The sequence below is a fragment of the Simochromis diagramma genome, unplaced genomic scaffold (assembly GCF_900408965.1).
Source record: "Simochromis diagramma unplaced genomic scaffold, fSimDia1.1 OVJJ01000603.1, whole genome shotgun sequence".
Classification (NCBI taxonomy): domain Eukaryota; kingdom Metazoa; phylum Chordata; class Actinopteri; order Cichliformes; family Cichlidae; genus Simochromis; species Simochromis diagramma.
The window spans coordinates 7,409,493-7,430,681 of NW_024387414.1; the positions used below are offsets into that span (position 1 = coordinate 7,409,493).

Here is a 21,189-nt window from a genome sequence, read left to right on the forward strand (position 1 = left end):
AATGATGGAGTAATTGAGCAGTATACTGCTTAATTCACAGTGGTGTTACATAAAGTTATACAATACTTAATACATATGAAAAGCTGTGAAGTTTTATTCTTTAACAAATGTACTCTCCACATCCTTCTAATTCTCTCAAGTCCTAAATAAATAGCGTAATGACCTTACTAAATAATTTTATTCATATGTAACTGCACACTGCCCAATTACAAATAATGGCCCCTGTGATAGTTGGTTTTTCTATTATCTGTCTTTATCCTATTTGGTGTAAGTATGAAACTCTCCCTAATGGTTATTATAGAGAATCATCATATGAGAATAATAGTTTCATCTTGTGGTACTTTTCTCAAACAGTCATTATTCTCACTGCTAACATTAACAGTTACATGGAGTTGAGCCAAAATATTATCTGTTTAAGGCAGACAGTATCACGACTTCCTAATTTTGAATTGCTAATCATGCAAAGAGAACAAAAGTTTATTCATCCCTCTCTTACGCAACCCCACTTAGTCCCATTGCATCTCTGAATTTTAGAGCATAGTCCCTGAACCTCTGCATCCAACACTGCCTAAGAGCTTGTGTCCTCCCATTGTGCTTACTCCCACAGGAAATAAGATTTCTAACAAAAAAGTGGATCAACAGAATGATGCAACCACATGAATTTAAAAGTCGTAACAGCTCTACGAGCATCCAACAGCACGGTCCCTTCTTTCATATCTAAATGGTTGCTCAGAACTATTGGAAACCGCCTGAGGACAAGGCACAAATTACATTGCTCATAAAAAGTAATACCCACTATTGTATCTTTTCATTTGGCTTTGCAACAACATGGGATCACAATGGAGTAATTAGTTTTATACAAATGAGCAGAGATGATTTATCTGTGCAAAAGGGAAAACAAAGCTCTGAAATATCTGAATTGAGGACAAACAATTGGTTTTGGCCTCCTTTGTTCTGATATTTCACTATTGTGGTAGGAAGTTGTTTTTGTAGTCATTGAGTGGCTAGCAATTTTCAAATACATAAAATCTGTATGTAAAATGCAGAAAAGGAACATCTGCAGGAAAAATGTAAATGTATAAGGAAAGCAACATGGACATGCTTCTCCATAGCAGACCCTGAAAGGCTTGTAAAATAATGTTTACATAAACTGAGCAAACACACAAACTCAGGGGGGGGGAACCATGCTGCAGTGTACAAAGAAGACAGATGTGATATTCCCCAGCAGACAACACCAATCACCAAGCCAAATTTAGACAGGAATGTACTAAAACAATGATCCTGTCCAATAGTCACTTCAGAATCCAAACCTCAATCTAATTAAGATGCTGCGGCAAGACTCGAGAACAGCCGTTCACTTGCAGTCGCTGTGCGACCTGACAGAGTTAAGTGCATGAATGGTATGTGTACGAAAGGTTGTCTTAATCTAAATTCAATGGATAGTTTGCATATTACCATAGCAAGATACTAGAATACTGATCATTTATTGCAAGTACATGTTGCATTTTTTTAAATAATCCCCCCCATGTTTCCTTTTCTCAGATGGTTTGCTATATATCCATCCAATGATAAAGTCATAGGATCAAATAATCCAAAAAATGTCATCATCCTCCCATCTGTGCAATTCATTTAAAAAAACAAAAAACCCAACAACTTGAATGAGCCAATTTTGCTTTCCAAGTTTGGAATAGCTTCTACAGTCTGGGCACAGTAACAACATCTCACTTAATCCTGCTCACATATTGAAGTCAAAAATAAGATTAGTCGTGTTCATTTGAAATGACCAAAAGTAATGTCACAAAAAGAACTCAGGCAGAGTGCATATTTAGTGATTTATTTGTACAATAGGAATTGCAGTGTACAAATACCCCATCTCAGATGTAAAGGCAAGAACATAAGAGCATCTATTCTGCCCGACCTGAAAATCCCTCAAACCTCATTGTGGGCTTAGACTGATGAGAACATGGCAAGGAGAAGTAAAACTTAAAAAAAAAAAAAAGAAAAAAAAAAAAAGGCACAGCAACAATCAAGCAGCTAACTGCTGAACATGTATAGGGATAAGGAGAACCTTTCCAACCAAGTGTACCAAAAATAAAAATAAAACAAATTTACAAAAATAATGTCCAATTTGAACATTCCAATCTTTGTGGCAGTGGAGCAATTATGGCCTCAGTTTAAGTAGTTTGTAAAAATGGAACTCACATTAGACAGACACAGAAAAGGCATATGGCGATATCTCTATCGAGTCCATGTGCCTGTGAGACTTGCACATTTATACGCCATCCACAAACAAGATCTTTTTTCCTTTTTTAAACACATACAAGAGGACAAGACAATCCTCCCCCCCCCCCCCCCCAACTTAAAAAAAAAAAAAAAAAAAGAAAAGAAAAAAAAGAAAAAAAAAAAAAAAAAAAAAAAAGGTAAAAGAAAAAAAATAATAATTTTGAATTCTTTCCTCCAGGTCACCCCAAGTAGAACAAGCTCTCATACAATGGAGGTGGCATGGTTCATGTCAGTGGTGTATTCAAAGTTCTCTCTCAAAACAATATTAATTTACATTCACTCAAATTTCCATTAGTAAATCACTAATGTTACCATGGTAACTCAAAATGTTGTATAAAAATATAACAAAGACTCAAAACTGATGCACTAAAAAAAAAAAAAAAAATCATATATCTACACAGTCTGAAATGTGGGGTGGGGCTTGAGCAACATGGCCAAGAACTGTTTAAATTTCCAATATCTCATTTTATTTCTGGGGGGGTCAGCGAATACATAATGAGGCTCCACATATCAAGTCTGAGTAGCAGCAGTCTTTCCCCTCTCAATCGCCACACAGTGAAAGCCACGAGTTCCATCAGGACCCCTTGGCAGCCTCATTACTCCTGGCGGCAGGCCATCAGCATTCTGGATCTTTCTACCCAGCATCGGGCTGCCGACCGGGCTGCTTTCCTGTGATGCCACCTGCTTCCGCCGCTGAACCCACGGGCTCCCTGAAGGTGTGAGGCTACTGTCTGAGGAGTAATCTGCCCAACGACGTCCAGCCTCAGGGCTCAGTCTACCCTCAACAGCTAAGGGAGACTTGTGGGAATGAGGAGATTTGCGCTGAGAACACGGGCTGGCACGAGGGCTAGACCAGGGGCTGTTACGTGGGGACATACTTGGACTCAGGTGATTATTCTGGAAGCTAATGCCTGCAGTGGTGGGGCTGAGCTTGTTGCACGACTGGGATTTTCTAGCCAATCTGGGAGATGTAGGGGTGCTCTCTGTCTCCGAAGAGCTGCAAGCAGAGTCGTCCCCATGATACTGAAGCTCTCGTACCCGGCTGTTTAGAGAGCGGCTTTTCCGCATCCCTCCTTCCTCACGAGGTCGTTCTTTTGGTACCTTCTTTTTAGGCGGCTTTGTGCCAATCAGAACCACTTTCAACCCCAGTAAACTGGGTCCTCCGTTCTCACTCCCCGCAGCTTCGTTGGCTTTAACAGCAGCCTCCACCTCCTCAAACTCCACAATGGCACATTCTTCAGTGCCCAGCTGAGCGTAGCGACCACTCAGCCTCTTCAGGTCAGCCGGCAGGTCCTTCCCAGGTTTCAAGACTCTAACAGAGGCAATGGCACCGTATGTTCCAAATGCTTTCAGTAACAGTTTCATCAGCTGCTCCTGTTGAGTGGCTCCTCCTTCAGCACTTCCATTATCCTTAGTGAGAGCAGCCAGCTCTGGCCACCTCTGCAAATCACTTAATAGTAGCATGCGACTGGGCAGTGACTCGCTGGCAAAGACTGGTACTGCGGATTTACGTCGCACCTTACGCCCCTCATCATTCAGCTCAAGGATCTTTGAGTGTCTCAGAGCATAAGCAGTGGTTCTCCAGTCACGGGTTAAGTGTTTCACCTGGGGAAAAAAAACAAAATCTTTGTTACAGTCATATACCCAGTGACCATCGGGTCACAATTTCAGTGAAACTACCTTTAATTATGAGTTATTAAGCTTCAGTAAAAATTGCCATGCTAACTTCAGTCTGTCACCAGGCTAGACTAACAATGTTTCACAGCTTCTTGTTAGTCATACTTCCTAAATCTCTAATTATACCCATTAATTTAAGCCAAAAATTCTGACTTTACTATATTGCCCAAAGTTATGTTTTAGCTCAGCGATTCTGAGCTCATGGTTGACTCAGATTAAATCAGCAAGTGCTCATCCCTTACTATAGTCAGCTTGCCATATAGTGCATTCCAAACGTGTAGTGACTAGTACTCTGTTAAAGTATCTGACTATGCCTTAAACTGGTCTACAGCTGTCACTACCCAAATAGAGTACATTGCTTGATACTGCACTGAAGGAAAAATTAAACTGACTAGAGTAAGGAGTATGACGTTCTTTATCATCTACCACATGTACTGTTGCACAGGTGTATACTTATTACATTAAAAAAAACAAACAAACAAACAAAAAACAATGTCAATATGATCCTCTCAGGTACAAGTTTTGGATGTCATCAGGACAGTCCCACCCACCTGCTGTTCAAACTGTTTGCAAGAAGCAACCAGTCATGACAGTTGGCTTTTTCAGAACAGAGCCTGCACCAAGTGCAAGGCAAATAATTATTTTGAACTGTAGCACTATTCTGTTTGAGTCTAAAAATATTGACCTGGAAAGATTTTTATTTATCAAATTCAGAATTTTTTTTTTATTTTTTTTTAGAAAATGCACATCAGTATTTTTCTTCTGGCCAATGTAATCTGTCAAGAGTTTAGTCTTCTATACACAGATATTGAGTAGAGAGTAATAAATGTGTGAATGATCTTTAATACAATCTAAGTTTAATCTGTGCAAACAGATCTAAAAACGCCAACACAGCTGAATTGAGCTGAAATTAGCACAAGCTGTTGTGAATTAACGTGAGAATATCACCAAACAGCAACAGCTAGTCATGCTGACACTAGAAGCAGCCAGTCATTGTTATTCAGCTCTCACAAGCTTCTGTCACTAGGAGATAAAAATGACTTTCATCTTTATCCATATTTCAATTCTAAGACTACCTTTTCTCTCAGCATTACTTAAAAGTTAATTTATTCATTATGGTCAACTATAAATCACAATGTGCAACGCAACACACACTGGCTAATCTATAGTAATACAAGACAAAATTCTGAGTCTCTAGTATAAAATTTAGTATGTGCTGTGTACGTTTTAGCCAGCAGCAGAAGAGCGTGTGTACTTTCCCACCTTAGTTTGATGTGTACTGAAATGAGACCTTTCCCGTGTTTCTAGACTACCCCAAAATTTTGCCACCGTTACCTTTTTGAAGGAGGTGAGCAACTTGACGCTAACAAACCCGAGTTTGTTACGTCTGACATGTTTAAGCAGGAAGGCATCATGCTCCAAGTTTTCATCAGACAGGTAGTACTCAATCTGAGTAACCAACTTCTGGATAAGCTCTGGATCCGGGGGCTGCCAGCTCTCCTCCTCCAGTTCTCCTCCGCTGGTCCCGGCACCACTGTGTGTGGGAAGATAACATGCATCATGGCCAGAGAACCTTTTTTAGTGCGTTACCGAAATAGCAGAATGTTTCATATCCTCAACCACCAACATTACAACCGTTACACATTTTACTTTCATTAATACAATAAGCCAGAGGCTTACAAGTTTTTGGCAGTAATACAATCTTATCCTGTCATTTCTCCAAACAACATGCTGGCATGAGAAGCGTTTGACCGTTTGCTTCCCTCCTTCCTGATTTTTCTTTCAGCAGTTGACAAGCTGCGTCTCTAGCCACAGTCACCATGCCTCAGTGCCAGACCTTTACACCAGTGTCCCGCCAGTCCTGAAACTGCCAAGACCTCTCCATCTGAAGGCCAGAGACACAGGCTCTCCCTCCCACATAGAATATGGTGGTTCACCACATCAACTTCACACCGTTTACAAAAACTGGTATCAACAGTGCATAACTGAAGCTTTGAGGCATAATTTGACAGCAGCCTGACAGCTGCCGTAAAGCTGCACAGTCAGGTAGTCTTACAGATTAGAGTGAGGGTCTGAATGAAATTTTGTGGATGACTCATCACCTCCTCCAGCCTCCTCCCTCACACACCCTCGCTCAGCAGCTTTCCAGCCCACTGACCATACAGCTGGCACGAGCCCACATCTTCCCCAGGATGTCAGATAAAGCACGACAAGAATTTAGAAGAGAATACCTTCCTGCATTCCTCAAATAATAGGACGAGAGGCACGAGCAAAGACAACGCAAGAGATTATTAGATAGTTATACATTTATTTTCAGGTCACTCTACACAAGTTCTCTGGAGGAATGCAGGAGGAATATTAGACTAACAAACCAACAGCTTACATTTAACACGTCCCAAAAACGATTCCTAGACCTTAACCAATTAAAATACCAGCTGTGTGAAAAACGTGCTGTAAAGCAGTAGCTTGCAGGCGTTACCGAGCCCTTTGTCACACAGGTCACACCTCAGTAGCTCCAAGTAAACAAATGCTTGGTATGAAGAAAGAGATTTATTTTCCCCTTTGGCCTTTCTATCACTGACTCACTCTTTGCGCATGTAGTTCAAGTAGGGACCTTATAGGCCAGAGGATAAAAATAGCAGGCCATGACGCAGGGGAATTAGATTAAAGTGAAGGTGCCATCCTTTATCTCTCCGTCTCAGGTGTCTAGCTTTATAGCTATGATGCTGCCTACAGGTGGTTAAACACTTCCAACCCAAAAGACAATAAAATAAATAATAATATCCCTCACCCGTGTCTGTGAGGATTTACTCTCCCAATTGTAACCATCTATTTTCATCTCTCGTACTGCACTCGTTGCCGGGTTTTGTTGTGCCTGTGATGCACCTGTTGGAATTTGTGACATTTCTACAATAGCCTTTCATGTGAGTGGCATTCTTATACTGAAACAAAACAGTCCAACTGTGCCAAAGCTGCTCCCGTGCTGTCATCAGCTTAAGAATAAAATTCAGAGCACAAAGACACTCGTGGGGCTCCAGTAAGAACTAACACAGTCACTTGTTTTACTTCCAACCTTGCTGAACTTCTTTGGAGGGAATTGAACAACTAAACTAACAGGTTTCACATAAACGTGTAGGATATGATTTAATTAGTTTGAGTTTTCACAGCACTAGGTATTACGGTAATTAACTTAAAGTAGCAAATAACACAAACCTCGATTTGTCATGTCTTCCGATTTCGTCCTCGCTACAGCTACCTCCGAGGAAGTCAGCATTATTGGATGTCACTTCCTCGGGTTCCTCGTCCTCAGCCGCTTGAATGGCCACTGTTATCGTCACCGTCCCCATCTCCTGCGAGAGCTGGTCCACGGTAATTACCTCATCGATGCCCTGCTCCGCCGACGCATCCGAGGCGCATTCCGTTGAGTTCACACTGGGTACCCCCACGGACCCGCTCATATTCTTCGAATAAGTAAAGGTGGTTTCACCCGGTCCCTTCACGTCCACGATTTTAGCAGCAGCAGCAGCGCCTCTCTGGAAGCTTTTAATCTTACCCGACTCGAAGGCACAGACAGGATACTGGGCGCCCAAAGCTGCACGTCGCCTTTTCGGGCACAGGTGATGGCGGAGAAGGACCCAGGGGGCTCCGAAGACGCGCTCCACGGCTCGCCAGAGACCCCCGATCCAAATCAGACCCGACGAAGGGCCCTTAGGAGCAGCGGGGCTTGTAGCAGCCAGCGAGACGCAGTCTGGACCTGGTGAGACCGACGGTCTGGAGCCTCCTTGTGCTTCTGCTGCTGCTGCTGCTTTTACTTCCTCATATGTAAGAGGCTCTCTGCTTTTGAAACGAGCTCTGGGATTGGGCCGCTGTAGCGTCTCTTCGCACTCATTCCCAACCCACAAGCAAAAGCTGACACAAAGCCAAGAAGGAGGAAAGAGAAAGGAGAGGCAACGCATGAAGGCGTTCACCAAAGCGTACATGTTTTGATTTTTAGTTTTCCCCCCAGACAGAGTGTTGCCTAAGTCTGCGAAAACGCGAACGTCCCGGCCACATGTCTCTAAGTAGGGGAGCAAATTCACGTGTTTCTAATTGGAAAATTGCCGTGCCAAGGACGAACCCCTCCGCTAACGCTGCTAATTGGATAATAGGGTTTTAGCGTATAGTGGCAAGCAGGAGGCAAGTTTTACAGGTACATGTCCCCAAAGCAAGCAGGAAAGTTGAACAACAGTAGCCGCTCGGGAACGGTAGAGGCGGCAAGGGGTTAAAAGTACAGATAACTAAACGTTATATTTGTTTTATTCTGTTATACTTTATTCAAAAACGATGTATTCAAGATTTGTATGCAACTGGCCAAATGTACGGGCCCACTGAAACCCACCCTGAACTGGCAGTTTAAGGTTTTAAAAAACAGTTTTATGTTCTTGTTATAGAATTTTTTTCCTGCTAAGTTATTGCAATATACTGTTTCGAAGCCATGTCAGGATTTTTACTTTTTGTTAAATTTTATTTGAAATAAGCCTCTTTCAGTGCGCCCCAGGGTGGCTGTGGCTACAATGTAGCTTGCCATCACCAGTGTGTGAATGTGTGTGTGAATGGGTGGATGACTGGATGTGTAAAGCGCTTTGGGGTCCTCAAGGACTAGTAAAGCGCTATACAAATACAGGCCATTTACCATAAGTTAATCCAAAGAATATTAATTCCAAAAATGATTGCCAATATCAGTGACCATTGTTGATGTAAGTAAAAAGAACAAACAGTAAATATTTAACATTTTTATTTAAAATGTGTGCATTTCCTACCAAACCATACTTCTGTTGTAATTATTACTTTGCTTGCTCTTTAATGAAACTAGTAATATAAAAGTGAAACTTTTTGTTCTTTGACTTAGGCCCTGAGCCCTTAATAAGAATAAAGTATATTTTCAGAGTCACTGATTTCATTACTGTTGTAGAGGAAATGTATGTAGGTGTCCAGCTGGAATATTATAATTATAATCATATGGTCACTTTTTTATAGGCTTTACTTGAGGTCCATTTTTGCAGCTAGCCATTGGCTTTCAGCTAATAACCCTGCAAATCACCCACATCGATGTCATGCAGCCCTGCGTGAAATATCTTTACTCCTCCCCACTGGCAAGCCAGGCTCACAGCTGGTGGGCAGTCTGACTCATTCTCTGCACCACATGCCATACAGTGCTCCAGTTTGTGTACAATGCAACATGGGGAGAGAAGGGGGGAAGGAGAGAGACAATGAGTGAGAGAAAGGAAAGAAAAGTTTGCCAACAAATAATCTAAAGCATTTAGTGTTTTATTGTATGCTTGTCTGCTAGGATCAACTGAGAGAGCCTGCCAGTTTGTAGAAATACCCAGGATTGCATTTGTGTTTTCTGTCTTTTTCGGTTTGTAAATCTAGTGAATTAGAAAAGTTTTCTGTGAAACAGAAGTCAGAAAACACTGTTAGGGTGATTGTGTTCATGGTAAAAACCTCTAAATAATCCCGCAGTCCACAGCCACTTTCATTTCTTTTTTCAAACATCTGTTCATCTCTTTATAGTGTTTACAAAAAATTTACAATGAGGTACAAAAAAATCTTGTTTATGTGATTGGAGTGGCTCTGTATGATTCATCTGCATCTCATAACAAAAACAAAGTAAAAAAGAACTATGGGGAGTTTCAAAAATCAGAACTCTTTGATTGGAGGCACCTTTTTTGTCCACATCTTACTCTTTCATCTTTCATGATGAGTATTTTCTACTTCTTGGACCAAGAAAACTCTGAACATTAACCATGAAAGAGGGAATTTAAAGAGTTTTTCACTCCTTTTTTCCCACTTTTTTGAGCTTTTCTGTTTTCAGTTAGATTAGATTGTTTGTATAATCCCACTTGGGCATTTAAATTAGTCACAAACAGAGTATATAAAGTAATCTAATGCATACAAAGTCTGGAAACAATTTAAAAGATACAGACATATTTATAGATTTCAAAACTGCACAGTTATTAAAACAACATTAAGAGCATAACAATGAAATGACAAAATGTGCACTGCACAATAGCAGACTTGATATAAAACATGTTACTGAAATACCCCAGTGAACATATATGCCTTTAGCTAATTTTCTGAAGTCTGTATAATCAGCAAATCTCATGTGAGCGGGAAGAGCATTCCATAGGTCAGGTGCCATGGCCTTAAAAACCTGCATGCCCACAGGCAGGTTTGTAAACCAGACAATAATTTTCTGGTATTCAGTTATAGAGTAATGAAAAGGAAAAGGTTCGGCTCTGGTAAGGAAGCAAATGTGCTGTCACCAATGATTAATTGTCCAGCCTTTGATTTAAATCCAACCCAATATGGCATTGATTTTATAAAATAAAGCTTGAATTCCTGATGCTGTGTGAGTCCTTATTAACCAGTCATTAGGACTGAAACCTCTCAGTTTTAGATTTTTACAGATTTACTTTCAGAAGACAAATGTTACCATATTATTAAAATATATCAATGTATTATGACCTCAAAGCAGAGGTCAGTCATGCTCATAACTTTCTATTAAAATCAAAAATTCACAGATCTGGTTCATTTTCTCACTGCACAAATTATGTATAAAGCAATAAAAAACCTGCTTCCTGACAATATTCTAAAACAGTTTTCTAAAAGGGAATGGGGATACAATTTGAGGGGGGAATTAAATTTAAAACATCCTTGTATCCGTACAACATTAAAGAGTTTTTGCATCTCTGTGTGTGGAGTGAAGCTGTGGAACAGACTAGGTAAAGATATGAAGCAATGTCCGAGCATGGCGCAGTTTAAAAAGCGGTTTAAGGATATGGTTTTTACAGGGTACAGGGAGGAGGTAGAGATTTGATAGGGTGTTCTTGTCTAATATTTTCATGTGTGTGCGGGTGCACAGGTATGTTGGTATGGGTATATATATCTGTAGGTTGTGTATCCTTTGAGGTCTTACTGGGGTTATTGAAAATGTGTGTATGTGTATATACGTATGTATGGATAGATAGAAACATATATGTATATATATGAAAAATTTATAATAAAAAAACACATAACATATAATGTAATTGCAAGGAGGTATTTCTGTTGTCTATTGATTACTAGATAGTGGAAAAGGGGTGGGATTAAATAAGCTTGTGCTTCTTCCTGCTCCTTTTTGAACATGAAAGTTATTTGTAGTTGTGGTTGCTCGTTTTCCTTTTGTTTTGCTTTGTTTATTTGTCTCTTTTACTTCTATGTTGTTGTACTTTTTCAACATGTTCAAAATAAAGATCCAACCAACCAACCAACCAACCAATCAATCAATCAATCAATCAATCAATCAATCAATCAATCAATCAATAACTTTGACATTTCCTGTTTGGTCAGTGTTGTTTTGTCAGTTTCTGGGTTTCATTACTTTGGACTAAAACATCTCAACAGCTCTAGGATGGGTTATGATGAAATTTTGAACTGACATTACCCTAAAAACTTGTGTAACCCCATGACCTTTCCCCTAAATCTATGACATTTGGATCCACGTTGCCTGTTCTTTATCTTTGTTGCTGGTGCTAATGTTACTATATTTATGTTAGCACAGCTGTGCAGCCTGACAGCCACTAGCAAATGTTTAAAAGCAAAGGAACCACTTAAAATGACTCATTTAATTCAGAGAAAGCTTTCAGATGGGCAGTATATCCAGCTGAGTTTAGGATTCTTAAATAGAAAGAGTACCACTGTGAAAACCTTATTTGCTATTTTTGATGTTGCTGTCTTGTTGTTGTTTTAAGTATGTAAGGATGTACACTAATGCTCGTCTCTTTAGCAGACCCTGCCATTATTGGTATGATTTCACATGATCGAAAGAATGGTGCTGAACAACCAGGCAAATTTTCCCCTTCATGTTTCTATTTTACTTTCCTGTTTGAAGAAATGAGTCACGGTTGTAACCCTGCTAGTCCCCACTTATTCCAATCCACATGACAAATAAAGTGCTGTTTGGGCATGCATACATTAAAGTAATTCTTTCAGTTTTGTTACACTGTGTGTTTTCTCTTATTACACTTTTTTTTCAAACACTGACCTTGTTATGTAACATATAATGATACTGTGGATCATACAATCTGTCTGTAGGCAAAAAGACAGAATTACAGTTATACTTAAAGAAGCACAAGGAAATAAATGTTTAAAATGATTAACCCCTCATTGTCACGTTCATTTAATTTTACACAAACTGTGATGTGACATAAATCGTTTCAGCTATTAAGGGTTAACCAAAAATGTTTGCTAACCGATTTGAATGACAAGAAAAACTGGCGCGAACTCAGTCACCCCCTTGCAATCTTTCTCTCTTTTTTTCTGTCTCTCTGTCTTTAACCCAAATGTTCGCCCTACACTGTAACCATGTAAACGTACATGGGGGTTGCTTTTTGTCCGTAGCAGGGAGGCAGATCGCTTCAATATGACTAAAGGGGATCTGTTTTATATCCCCACAGCATGAGAAATGCAGGCATACACACACTTCTTTCTTTTTTCCTTTTGAATGTTTAGAAATGATGTTTGTATATCTAGATTTCATCTGTCAGTCAAGGCAAAGGCCACACTGTGCTTTTGCCAACAAATCAGCACTGCTGGTACAATTACACTATATTTTGATTATTTGTTGTTTCATGATGAAAAAACACATCCCCCGAGGGTATACGTTTCTCTGGCAACCAACAATATATGTACCTTTTGCTGTGTTGTATGTCAGACCTATACAGAATGTGATATTTTCAGGTTCACATTTCAAATGTTTGAGGGCAAGCTGTACTCATTTCATATTTATGTGTGGACGTATCTACCTCTTTGATCTTTGTTAACTATAATTATAATCTTTTGTAGTTGTTTTTTGGCCAATTTAAACTTTTGATGTATTAACAAAATATGTAATGGCAGAAATTTGCAAAACAAAAATTTGGTGCTGTGTCTGTTTTCTGTCCAGGAAACAACAATCTGAATTAGAGCACCAAATATCTGTCTATATAGAGCTAAATTTAAATAGTACTTTGTCAATATGGCCTGCCACTCAAACTGTTCATCACCTCCCATCATATGTGTCAGCCTGTGCTTCATGAATAGACAATGACAGGCAGTGTGTGGGATGTCCCTTTTGATGAATCTGGACTTGTCTTCACTTAGCAACAGCTTATTACTGCCAGAGTAAAAAGGGCTGAAAATACATCATAATCTATTTTATGACAATTGTTGTTTTAGCAAGGCTGCTGACTAACCACCCCCTGGATTAAATGGTTCTTAGAGTGAAAAGACTGGTAAATCTATGGATAAAGACAAGGTGCAAAATACCCTCTGTTTACGATATTACAAGAATAAAACAAAAATATAACTTGTATTCCGACTTTGCTCTGTACTTTGTTGAAGCACCTTTGGCAACAATTATTGCATATGATGCAACGAGCTTTATATGCAAGAATGCACACCTATTTTGGGGCAGAACCTCTCAAACTCCATGTGGCTGGATGGGGAACAGCAGTGCACAGCCATTTTCAGATCTCTCACGAGATGTTCAATCAGGTTCAAGTCTGGGCTCTGGTTCTGATAGGACATTCACAGAGTGGTCTTGAAGCCACTCCTTTATTATCTTAGCTGTGTGCTTTGGCTTGTTGTACTGTTGGGAGATGGGGTATTCTGGAGCAGGTTATCATCAAGCATGTACATTCCTCCACCCATCTTTCCCTCTACCCTGACTCAACCCTCCCACTTTTTGCTGCCAAAAAGATATCCCCACAGCATAATGCTGCCACCACCATGCTTCACTACAGGGATGATTTTGGCCAGGTGATGAGTGGTGCCTGGTTTCCTCCAGACATGACACTCAGCATTCACTCCAAGGTGTTCATTCTTTGTCTCAGACCACAAGATTTCATTTCTCATGGTCGAGTCCTTCAGATGCCTTCTGGTAAATTCCACACAGGGTGTGTTTTTTATTGAGTCCTCTCTACAATACAAGCCTGGAAGAGACCTAGTGGTTCCAAATTTCTTCCATTTGATGATGGAGGATGGAGGCCACTGTGCTTATTGGGTCCTTCAGTGCCACAGGAATTTTTCTGTTCCCTTCCTTGCTTTGACAGGGACTGTCGAGTATGAGACCTTACATAGACAGGTGTGTTCTATGTCCAATCTCATGTCCAATCAACTGAGCATCCTACAGATGGACTCCAGTCAAGTTGTAGAAAAATCTGACAAAATGTGGAAATAGGATGTATGTGACCTCTATTTGTTTGTGTCATGGCAAACACTGTGAATACTTATGTACTGTTTGTTAATGTTTATTTTTTTTTATTTTTAAAAGATTTGCAAGAATTGCAAACAAACTTTCTACACATTGTCATTTTGGGGTATTGAGAATGGAATATTGAGGTAAAATGAACTGAATCCATTTTGGAATAAGGCTGTAACATGATGAAAGAAGTGAAGCATTCACTGGATTATCAGCAAGGGTTCTGCATCATTTTCTGTGAACAAGTGGATGATTTCTGAGAAGAAACACCGTGGATGAGTTTTTCAAAATTATTTTTTTTGGCCTTTGAGCACCACAAGGTCATCTAGTTCATTGTCTTTAAGAGAAAAAAACTGTACATATGCTCTCCAAAATACACCAATCAATAATAATCCCTCTCAATAATAATACATTTGAAATAGTATTTTTCCATCTCTACTTGACAATGGTCAAGTAGACACTAAAAAAGCAGTTTGGGAACAGGGCCAGTGTATTTTCTTATTCTGATTCTACAGTCATCAACTCAGTATAGCAATTTGTGTTTTTAATTCAGTTCCCTTTTTTTGTTTTTTTTGTTTTCAGCTTAGTACTCATACATGTTGTGTACTTTCTGTAGCAGCCATATAAAGTATGGCTATGTCTATAAACTAATTTAGATCTATTAGGCCTGTGTTACATACACCACATACTTTTAACTAACTAACTGTCATTCTAATTCAGGTAGCTGCACAGATAAAATGTTAAGAGGGTACAGGAAGCTAATGCTGTGGATGAATCAGCATTCTGAGAAATTCCAAAATTGCAGCTATGACTTACCGACACAGCTAAATAGAACATAATTAGTGCTATGTGTTGCACCTGTGCCTTTTCTTATACTTACAGAGAAAAACAGTGCAGAAGGTCTGCTACGAGTGTTAATGTGCGTTTCATTTTATTTTTTGTCAGCACTGCATCAATTATATGGAGTGCAATAAAGTAGTGAAAAAAAACCCTCAATATTTTCACAGGTGCAGGTCGAAGTAATTACAGGGTTTTGAAATACTTTGGTTTAATTGTATTCAGAAATTTGATGGGAGAAGTGCATACAATACACAGCTAATGTGTTTTATATGCAAATGTTGTTTAGTTGTGTTACATATTACACATTACACTACAATTAGGATATGCGGAAGATACTGCTGCTCATATTCTTTCGACCTATCTAACTTTCTTCTGTTGGTTGGCTGGCTTGAAAACACTGACTCTACCTCAGTCTCAAAAGTTGGTGTGACTGACCAGGGCAAAGGTTAATAGTTTTTGCTTGGTCTACCTCTATGTCAAAGCAGTGCTTTTTTCTTCTGCATTAACTTTGAGATAGGTGTCTTCTGAGAGGGGATATTTGATTGGCTGAATGCTATCCCTGACCTGTTTAACTGAGAATGATCTTCAGTGTGATGTAAAATGGAAACAAGACTCAATACTCTGTAAACATGGATAGCCCCAAGTGACCCTCGTACTGCCCACTCTCTGTTATGTATGTACTTTGTCAGATGCAGCTTATAAAGTGAAAGACTAATTACAGCAGCTTAGAGAGCCAGTGCTGCTGCTTTGGGATACTACTTTCAGTACCCCAGTTCTACTGTTTCATGATAATTTGACCAAAAACAAATTAACTTGTGACATAACCTTGATGTAAACATGGTATGAAATAATAGCTTACAAGGCAATAATATATTGTATTAAAAGATAAACAAATTAAGGGGTGTTTAGTAATGGATTACATGTAATCACAATTATATAACCCAAAATACAAAAAAAGTAAACATAATTAGCCTGAATTAGATTTGCAAGATGTGAGACCAGGTTATAGTTACAGTACTTGATTGTATTTTGATTACTTAGTAAGTAAGTAAAGTTTATTTATATATTGTTTTTCACAGTCAAAGCACTGTACAGCTGAAATTACAAAAGAATGTAGACAGAAGGAATGATTAAATAGAAAAGGTTTTAGCAGTTTTTTAAAGAGTCCACAGTCAGCTAAACTGAACTGATGCGGTCAGCTGTTACAGAGTCTTGGTTCTTTATATATATTATGTATTCTTTCAAAAATGACAATTTGATATGGAATCCATTGTTTGCTATTTTTGAGGGTTTTCTTTTTCTTTTTTCTTTTTTTTCTTTTTCTTTTACCAACTTTAAGTATCTAGATCAGGATATATGATTTTAAGTTAAAAATTGTATTTATAATTTTTATGTTTAATGATTTGGAAACATTTTAAACATATGTTTAAACAGGAGAATGACAAAAACACTTACATAACACTAAATGATGGCCGGGTCTTTCTTCTTCAACAACTGGGCTTTTTTTTAAAAGACAAAAATATGAATACATGAACACAGCTGAACCTTTTGTGGCAAACTGTGATTATTCCTGACACATATTTTGATAAAGAATGTATTGCGATCAAATTCAGAAGCAGCACAACTTCTGCTGTAATTCTATGTGCATGAAAGCAGAATAATAGCTAAGAAGGAGTTAGAAGGGAGAAGGAGAAGGAGGTCTGCCATTAGGAAGTTTTCCCTCAAAGTCTAAATAGTAAGCAAGTTGTTAGATGTTGCTACTTTTCTAGATAATTCTAGGTAATTTTGCCTGCCCTTATTGTGTTAGTATACATTTTTCTAACATAGTCTACATCATATTTATTCCTAAAATTATTCCCAAACTTAGGAATGACATGTTTTAAATATGTGGAAAGACTTGAAAGAGGGCAGAATTCTTCCTGAAACAGATATGAGCAGTTAAAAACCGGGAGTTGATAAAGTAATATGAATTGTTTTTCCTTGTCATGCACATATTTCAGCAGGCTATTTCTCAAAAAAAAAAAAAAAAAAACCCCCACAAGACACAAAAGCATCAATCAGGCAGGATGCACTCTGACACCAGAGCACAGTAGATGTTTTCTATAGGCTATGTATCTTGACTCACTAGCAGTAATATTAAATAAGAAATATTCAGGATCAGTTTTTGAAAAAGGGTAAGGAGACCCACGTAAATTCCCGATTATTATTAAGTCTTATTACTTAGAAAAACCCACGTTGACTTAATTAAACACCACCGAAGCGGGAAACGTGTTCTCATTTCCTTGCACAGTGCTTATTAGCGACACCGGAAGTGAGTGTAACCAAGCAACGCCCGTCGTTGCCGTGGTAACAGTGTTGCCCTCGGGGAAGTTTGTAGCTGCAGAGGTGAAGAGCTATTCTGTACGAGAAACGAATCTAGGCTATAACTTAGCTGTAGCAGTTGAATTCACATATTTATTTTAATCATTCATAAATAATACGAGTTTTCTTTTGTTTTGTTTTGTCAGGTGTGCTTTAACTGCCATCTTCAGTAAACGTTAGCTAGATGGAGCAGGATTTGGCCGAGGGTAAAATCATCAGCTCTCATAAACAGAACACAAGCGAAAAATGGATGTTTCTCACCCCTATGGTAAATACCGTTTTTAATAATTTTACGGACGCTTTCCAAACACTACTTAACGTGTGGATACACGGTTATGTCTGAGCATATTTGCCTTGTCTTATTAGATAAACACTGTTCAATATTTTTGTAGATCAACAGCTGCAAGTTGCACCTCACGACTGTGAAATCTCTCGTGCCAGCGAGAGCACAAGCGATGGTGAGTCATTAAAAGAGCACACTGGAATAGTAATGGCTATGTAGTGCTTATAGTTTTCAAGGCGTTTAGAGGTTGGTCTCTTTATCTTTTTTCAGAGTGACTCTCAAGATCATGTAAAAGAAACATTTAACCACTCTGACCTAGGTAGGTTTGACCCACTTAACTCATTCAAGTACTCACCGCCCAAGAGGATTTTGTGTGATTCAGCAGCATATTGGCATATATTAATTACTGGGCATGGCTGTGGTTCTCAAACTTTCTCTGGAGATGCCCTGCTTCAGACGACAATAAAGGTCATCTGCCATCCTACAGTTTTAAAATAAATCATCAACAATAGTAAGTATCTATTTTGGATTATCGAGAAATAAAAGTCAACATAATAGTCTCAGCAAAATCTGTTTTGTGCATTTTCCCTTCAGGGTCATATTAATTTAACCAAAGTTTACATCACACATTTCTCTGGTTGTCCACAGCCCACTTGCAGTGGCTTAAAGTCTAATCAGTGGGGCCTGCTCCGCAGTTTTAGAACCACTGACATGCAGCTGCTGTGTAAAAATGTTTTCTTTGCACTTATTTACTATATTTTATCTTTCGTAGAAAACAGTTTACATGCAGGCATCCAGAAAAGAGTTGTACAGGAACTATTTGCAAGTGACAAATGTACATATAATCAAAAAGTGCTGCTCAGTGGAGCTGCTGTTTCAAATGCTGCATACAAAGCAAGACACAAAGCAAGGAGACAAACCCAGTGTACGGGGGAAACTTTTGGCCAGAATGCCTTAAAAAATGCAAAACCTGCAGGTACTATTCAATGAAAAAAATTTGATAGAATTAAGATAACCTTTGCATGCACAGTTTTGTAGACATATTTTATGTTGTGCACTTTGCTTTTAAGTGTACCCTGATTTCAGTTTGTGATATCTATTTCAGGTGATTTTCCTGGATGTAATTACAGTGCTGTGCCTGGTTTTCTCTCCACTCCACCTTTCACATCCAGTTTTCAACGAATTGACTTGGAAAGGTACCCTTTATCTGCCTATGTATTCTATATTGTCTGTAAAGTGTATGTGTTGTAGTACAGAGTTGTAGTACATTGTTGTCTAGCTTAAAGTCACTGTAAGCTTGAACTATCTTTAACATGTCATATGTATCAGCTGTTCTTTGAATCTTTTACCTGCAAAGGCATTCATATTCTTCTGACATGCTTATGCCACTGAATTTTTTTTTTTAACTCATTCTGACCTTCACAGTCATCATTTGCTGTAGGAACCATGAGACTAACTAAAATGGCAAAGGCTTAAGATTGCCACAAGGGAGCAGCAGAGTCTCTTTCAATAACTAACCAGTATCTCCAGATAAAATGGCAGTAATTCTGACTAAATATTCTACTGACAGACTGAGCAGAAATCACTTAGTTAATATGTATATTGAAAAACTGATCTAGTTATTTGAATCATTAACCTGAGCTGACAATATTTGTTTCATTAATTCTGTCACATATAGATTTTATTTAAAGTCTAAATCTTGTAATATGTTTTTTTCCCCCAATACTTTAGACAATCTCTGGAGGAATGCCCACAGTTGGACTTTGTAAAAGAACTGCAGTTTCTCAACCTTCAGCACAATCTAATTACAGAGATCCAAAATTTGTCACATTTGCAGCAGCTGGTTTTACTGAATTTGCATGACAATCACATCAGTGACATGGCTGGCATTGAAGTTCTGAGGTCTCTCAAGATCCTCATACTGGGGAAGAACAGGTTAGTTGCCATGACAGGAAGTGTAAACAAACAAAGACAGCACAGATAGTACAATTATAGATACTATGAAGCTTATTTTTAGTATGATAAAAACTTAATTGACTTTGACAATGTGCAGTTCAGTTGTGCTAATGCAAGATAACCACTTGAGTAGCTTTATTGTTCTTTTGTTAAACATCTCTAATAATATGGTCAATATGCAATGAAAGTTGCAGCATTTATTAATAGTTAAAAGGGGTTCAACAGTGCTGCCATGAAATGAAAATGTTGTTTACATTTAGCATTTAATACATTTGAATTAACTAGGTACGGCTACATGGTCAGCATCAGAAATGATTAAACCCAGTTTCATTTGAAAAGCAATCATCTTAGTGACATTTTTGGTCAGCAGGTTCAGGATCAAAGTCACATCTTTTTGACATAAAGATCTTACAGGTGAACTCTGTCATTTCTTCCAGTTTCTTTCAAACATGACATTTGTCTTTGCAAATCAGTATCTGAGGTCATAGTAACTGAACTGTAAGAAATTCCTCTACTTTATTTGTTGGCATTTTCAAAAGACCACAGCAAATTATTGTTCAGTGTTATATGATCTCCATCCACATGGAGAGCTCTGAACAATATATTACTGGATATTATCTGTACTGCTGCTGTTCCCTCAAAAACTGCAACCTTTTTAAATTTTCCTGTTGGTTTTTCATTAAGCCAGAATTAACATAATACGTGTTACGTAACTGTTGCCACTCTACAGACAAATTCTGTTTCATGTTGTGTTTTCCCATTATGTGTCACATTTTTCCTTGTACTTTGCAGAATTCATGAAATCTGCTGCCTGGACAGCTTGTCTAAACTGAATATGTTGGATTTGCATGACAATCAGGTGCTGTTCCTTTACCGTCATCCCTCCTACAGGACATGTATATTAAACAGTGTTAATTTAGTTGCCAGTGGTGTAAAGGCCGATCATGGTTGTAGGCTTCAAAGTTCAGTATGAGCGGATTGACTCTTCCGTGTTCTAAACCATGTATTAGGAGCAGTTAATTCACTTTAATACTGAGGTTTGTTTTTAAAGCCAGAAATCTGGCTCGTTGTTTTGGGCACTTAACTTCAGCTTTTCACATAGTTCACACCACTCTAAGAGAAGAAAGCACTGAAAACCATCAGAACCCACAAGCTGTTGTCTAATACCTACTCCCACATTAATTTCCTCAGTAGCCATCGCATAATTTATCGAACAGATGGAACTGTTTTTTTTATGTTTTCAGCACTGGGTAATGTTTTGAACTCTTGTAGATTATAGTGTTCCTAAATTGTCTCATTCTATTATTATCTATTATTATACTGTTTTGTTCCTTGAGAATAGAGCCTGCTTAATGATATTAAAAGCCTGAGAAATAAAATTATGTCAAATGAGAATTTTAACAACTAATGGAAAAGGAAGACAACATAGAAAGGCTTCCCTTGGTCAAATTAGTGTTTTGCCAGAATGCCGCCTACACGCCTCCTCAGAGAGCTACTCCAGAGCTCTGGTAAGACTTGCTCTCTTTCT

The 21,189-nt window shown here is 38.6% G+C and overlaps 2 protein-coding genes across 5 annotated transcripts in view; one reads left to right on the plus strand and one right to left on the minus strand.

Annotated features, from left to right (window-relative positions):
* Nucleotides 1-1,815: 1,815 nt before the first annotated feature.
* larp6a (La ribonucleoprotein 6, translational regulator a) lies at nucleotides 1,816-8,008 on the minus strand. The gene is made up of 3 exons (XM_040010994.1): nucleotides 7,174-8,008; nucleotides 5,296-5,494; nucleotides 1,816-3,888 (listed from the first exon to the last, which is right to left on the minus strand). Exons 1-3 carry the CDS (start codon nucleotides 7,938-7,940, stop codon nucleotides 2,794-2,796), a joined length of 2,061 nt encoding a protein of 686 aa, XP_039866928.1. The 5' UTR covers nucleotides 7,941-8,008; the 3' UTR covers nucleotides 1,816-2,793.
* A 9,377-nt stretch (nucleotides 8,009-17,385) lies between these two features.
* LOC120721005 (leucine-rich repeat-containing protein 49) overlaps nucleotides 17,386-21,189 on the plus strand; it is a 35,891-nt gene continuing 32,087 nt past the window's right edge. Inside the window, exons 1-8 of one of the 4 annotated variants that reach the window (XM_040010986.1) lie at nucleotides 17,386-17,461; nucleotides 17,569-17,690; nucleotides 17,815-17,880; nucleotides 17,976-18,024; nucleotides 18,478-18,681; nucleotides 18,811-18,901; nucleotides 19,437-19,640; nucleotides 20,454-20,520. In XM_040010986.1, the coding sequence (XP_039866920.1) occupies nucleotides 17,607-17,690; nucleotides 17,815-17,880; nucleotides 17,976-18,024; nucleotides 18,478-18,681; nucleotides 18,811-18,901; nucleotides 19,437-19,640; nucleotides 20,454-20,520 (765 nt within the window). In that variant the 5' untranslated portion in view covers nucleotides 17,386-17,461; nucleotides 17,569-17,606. The other 3 variants (XM_040010989.1, XM_040010987.1, XM_040010990.1) reach the window with 3 other exon arrangements.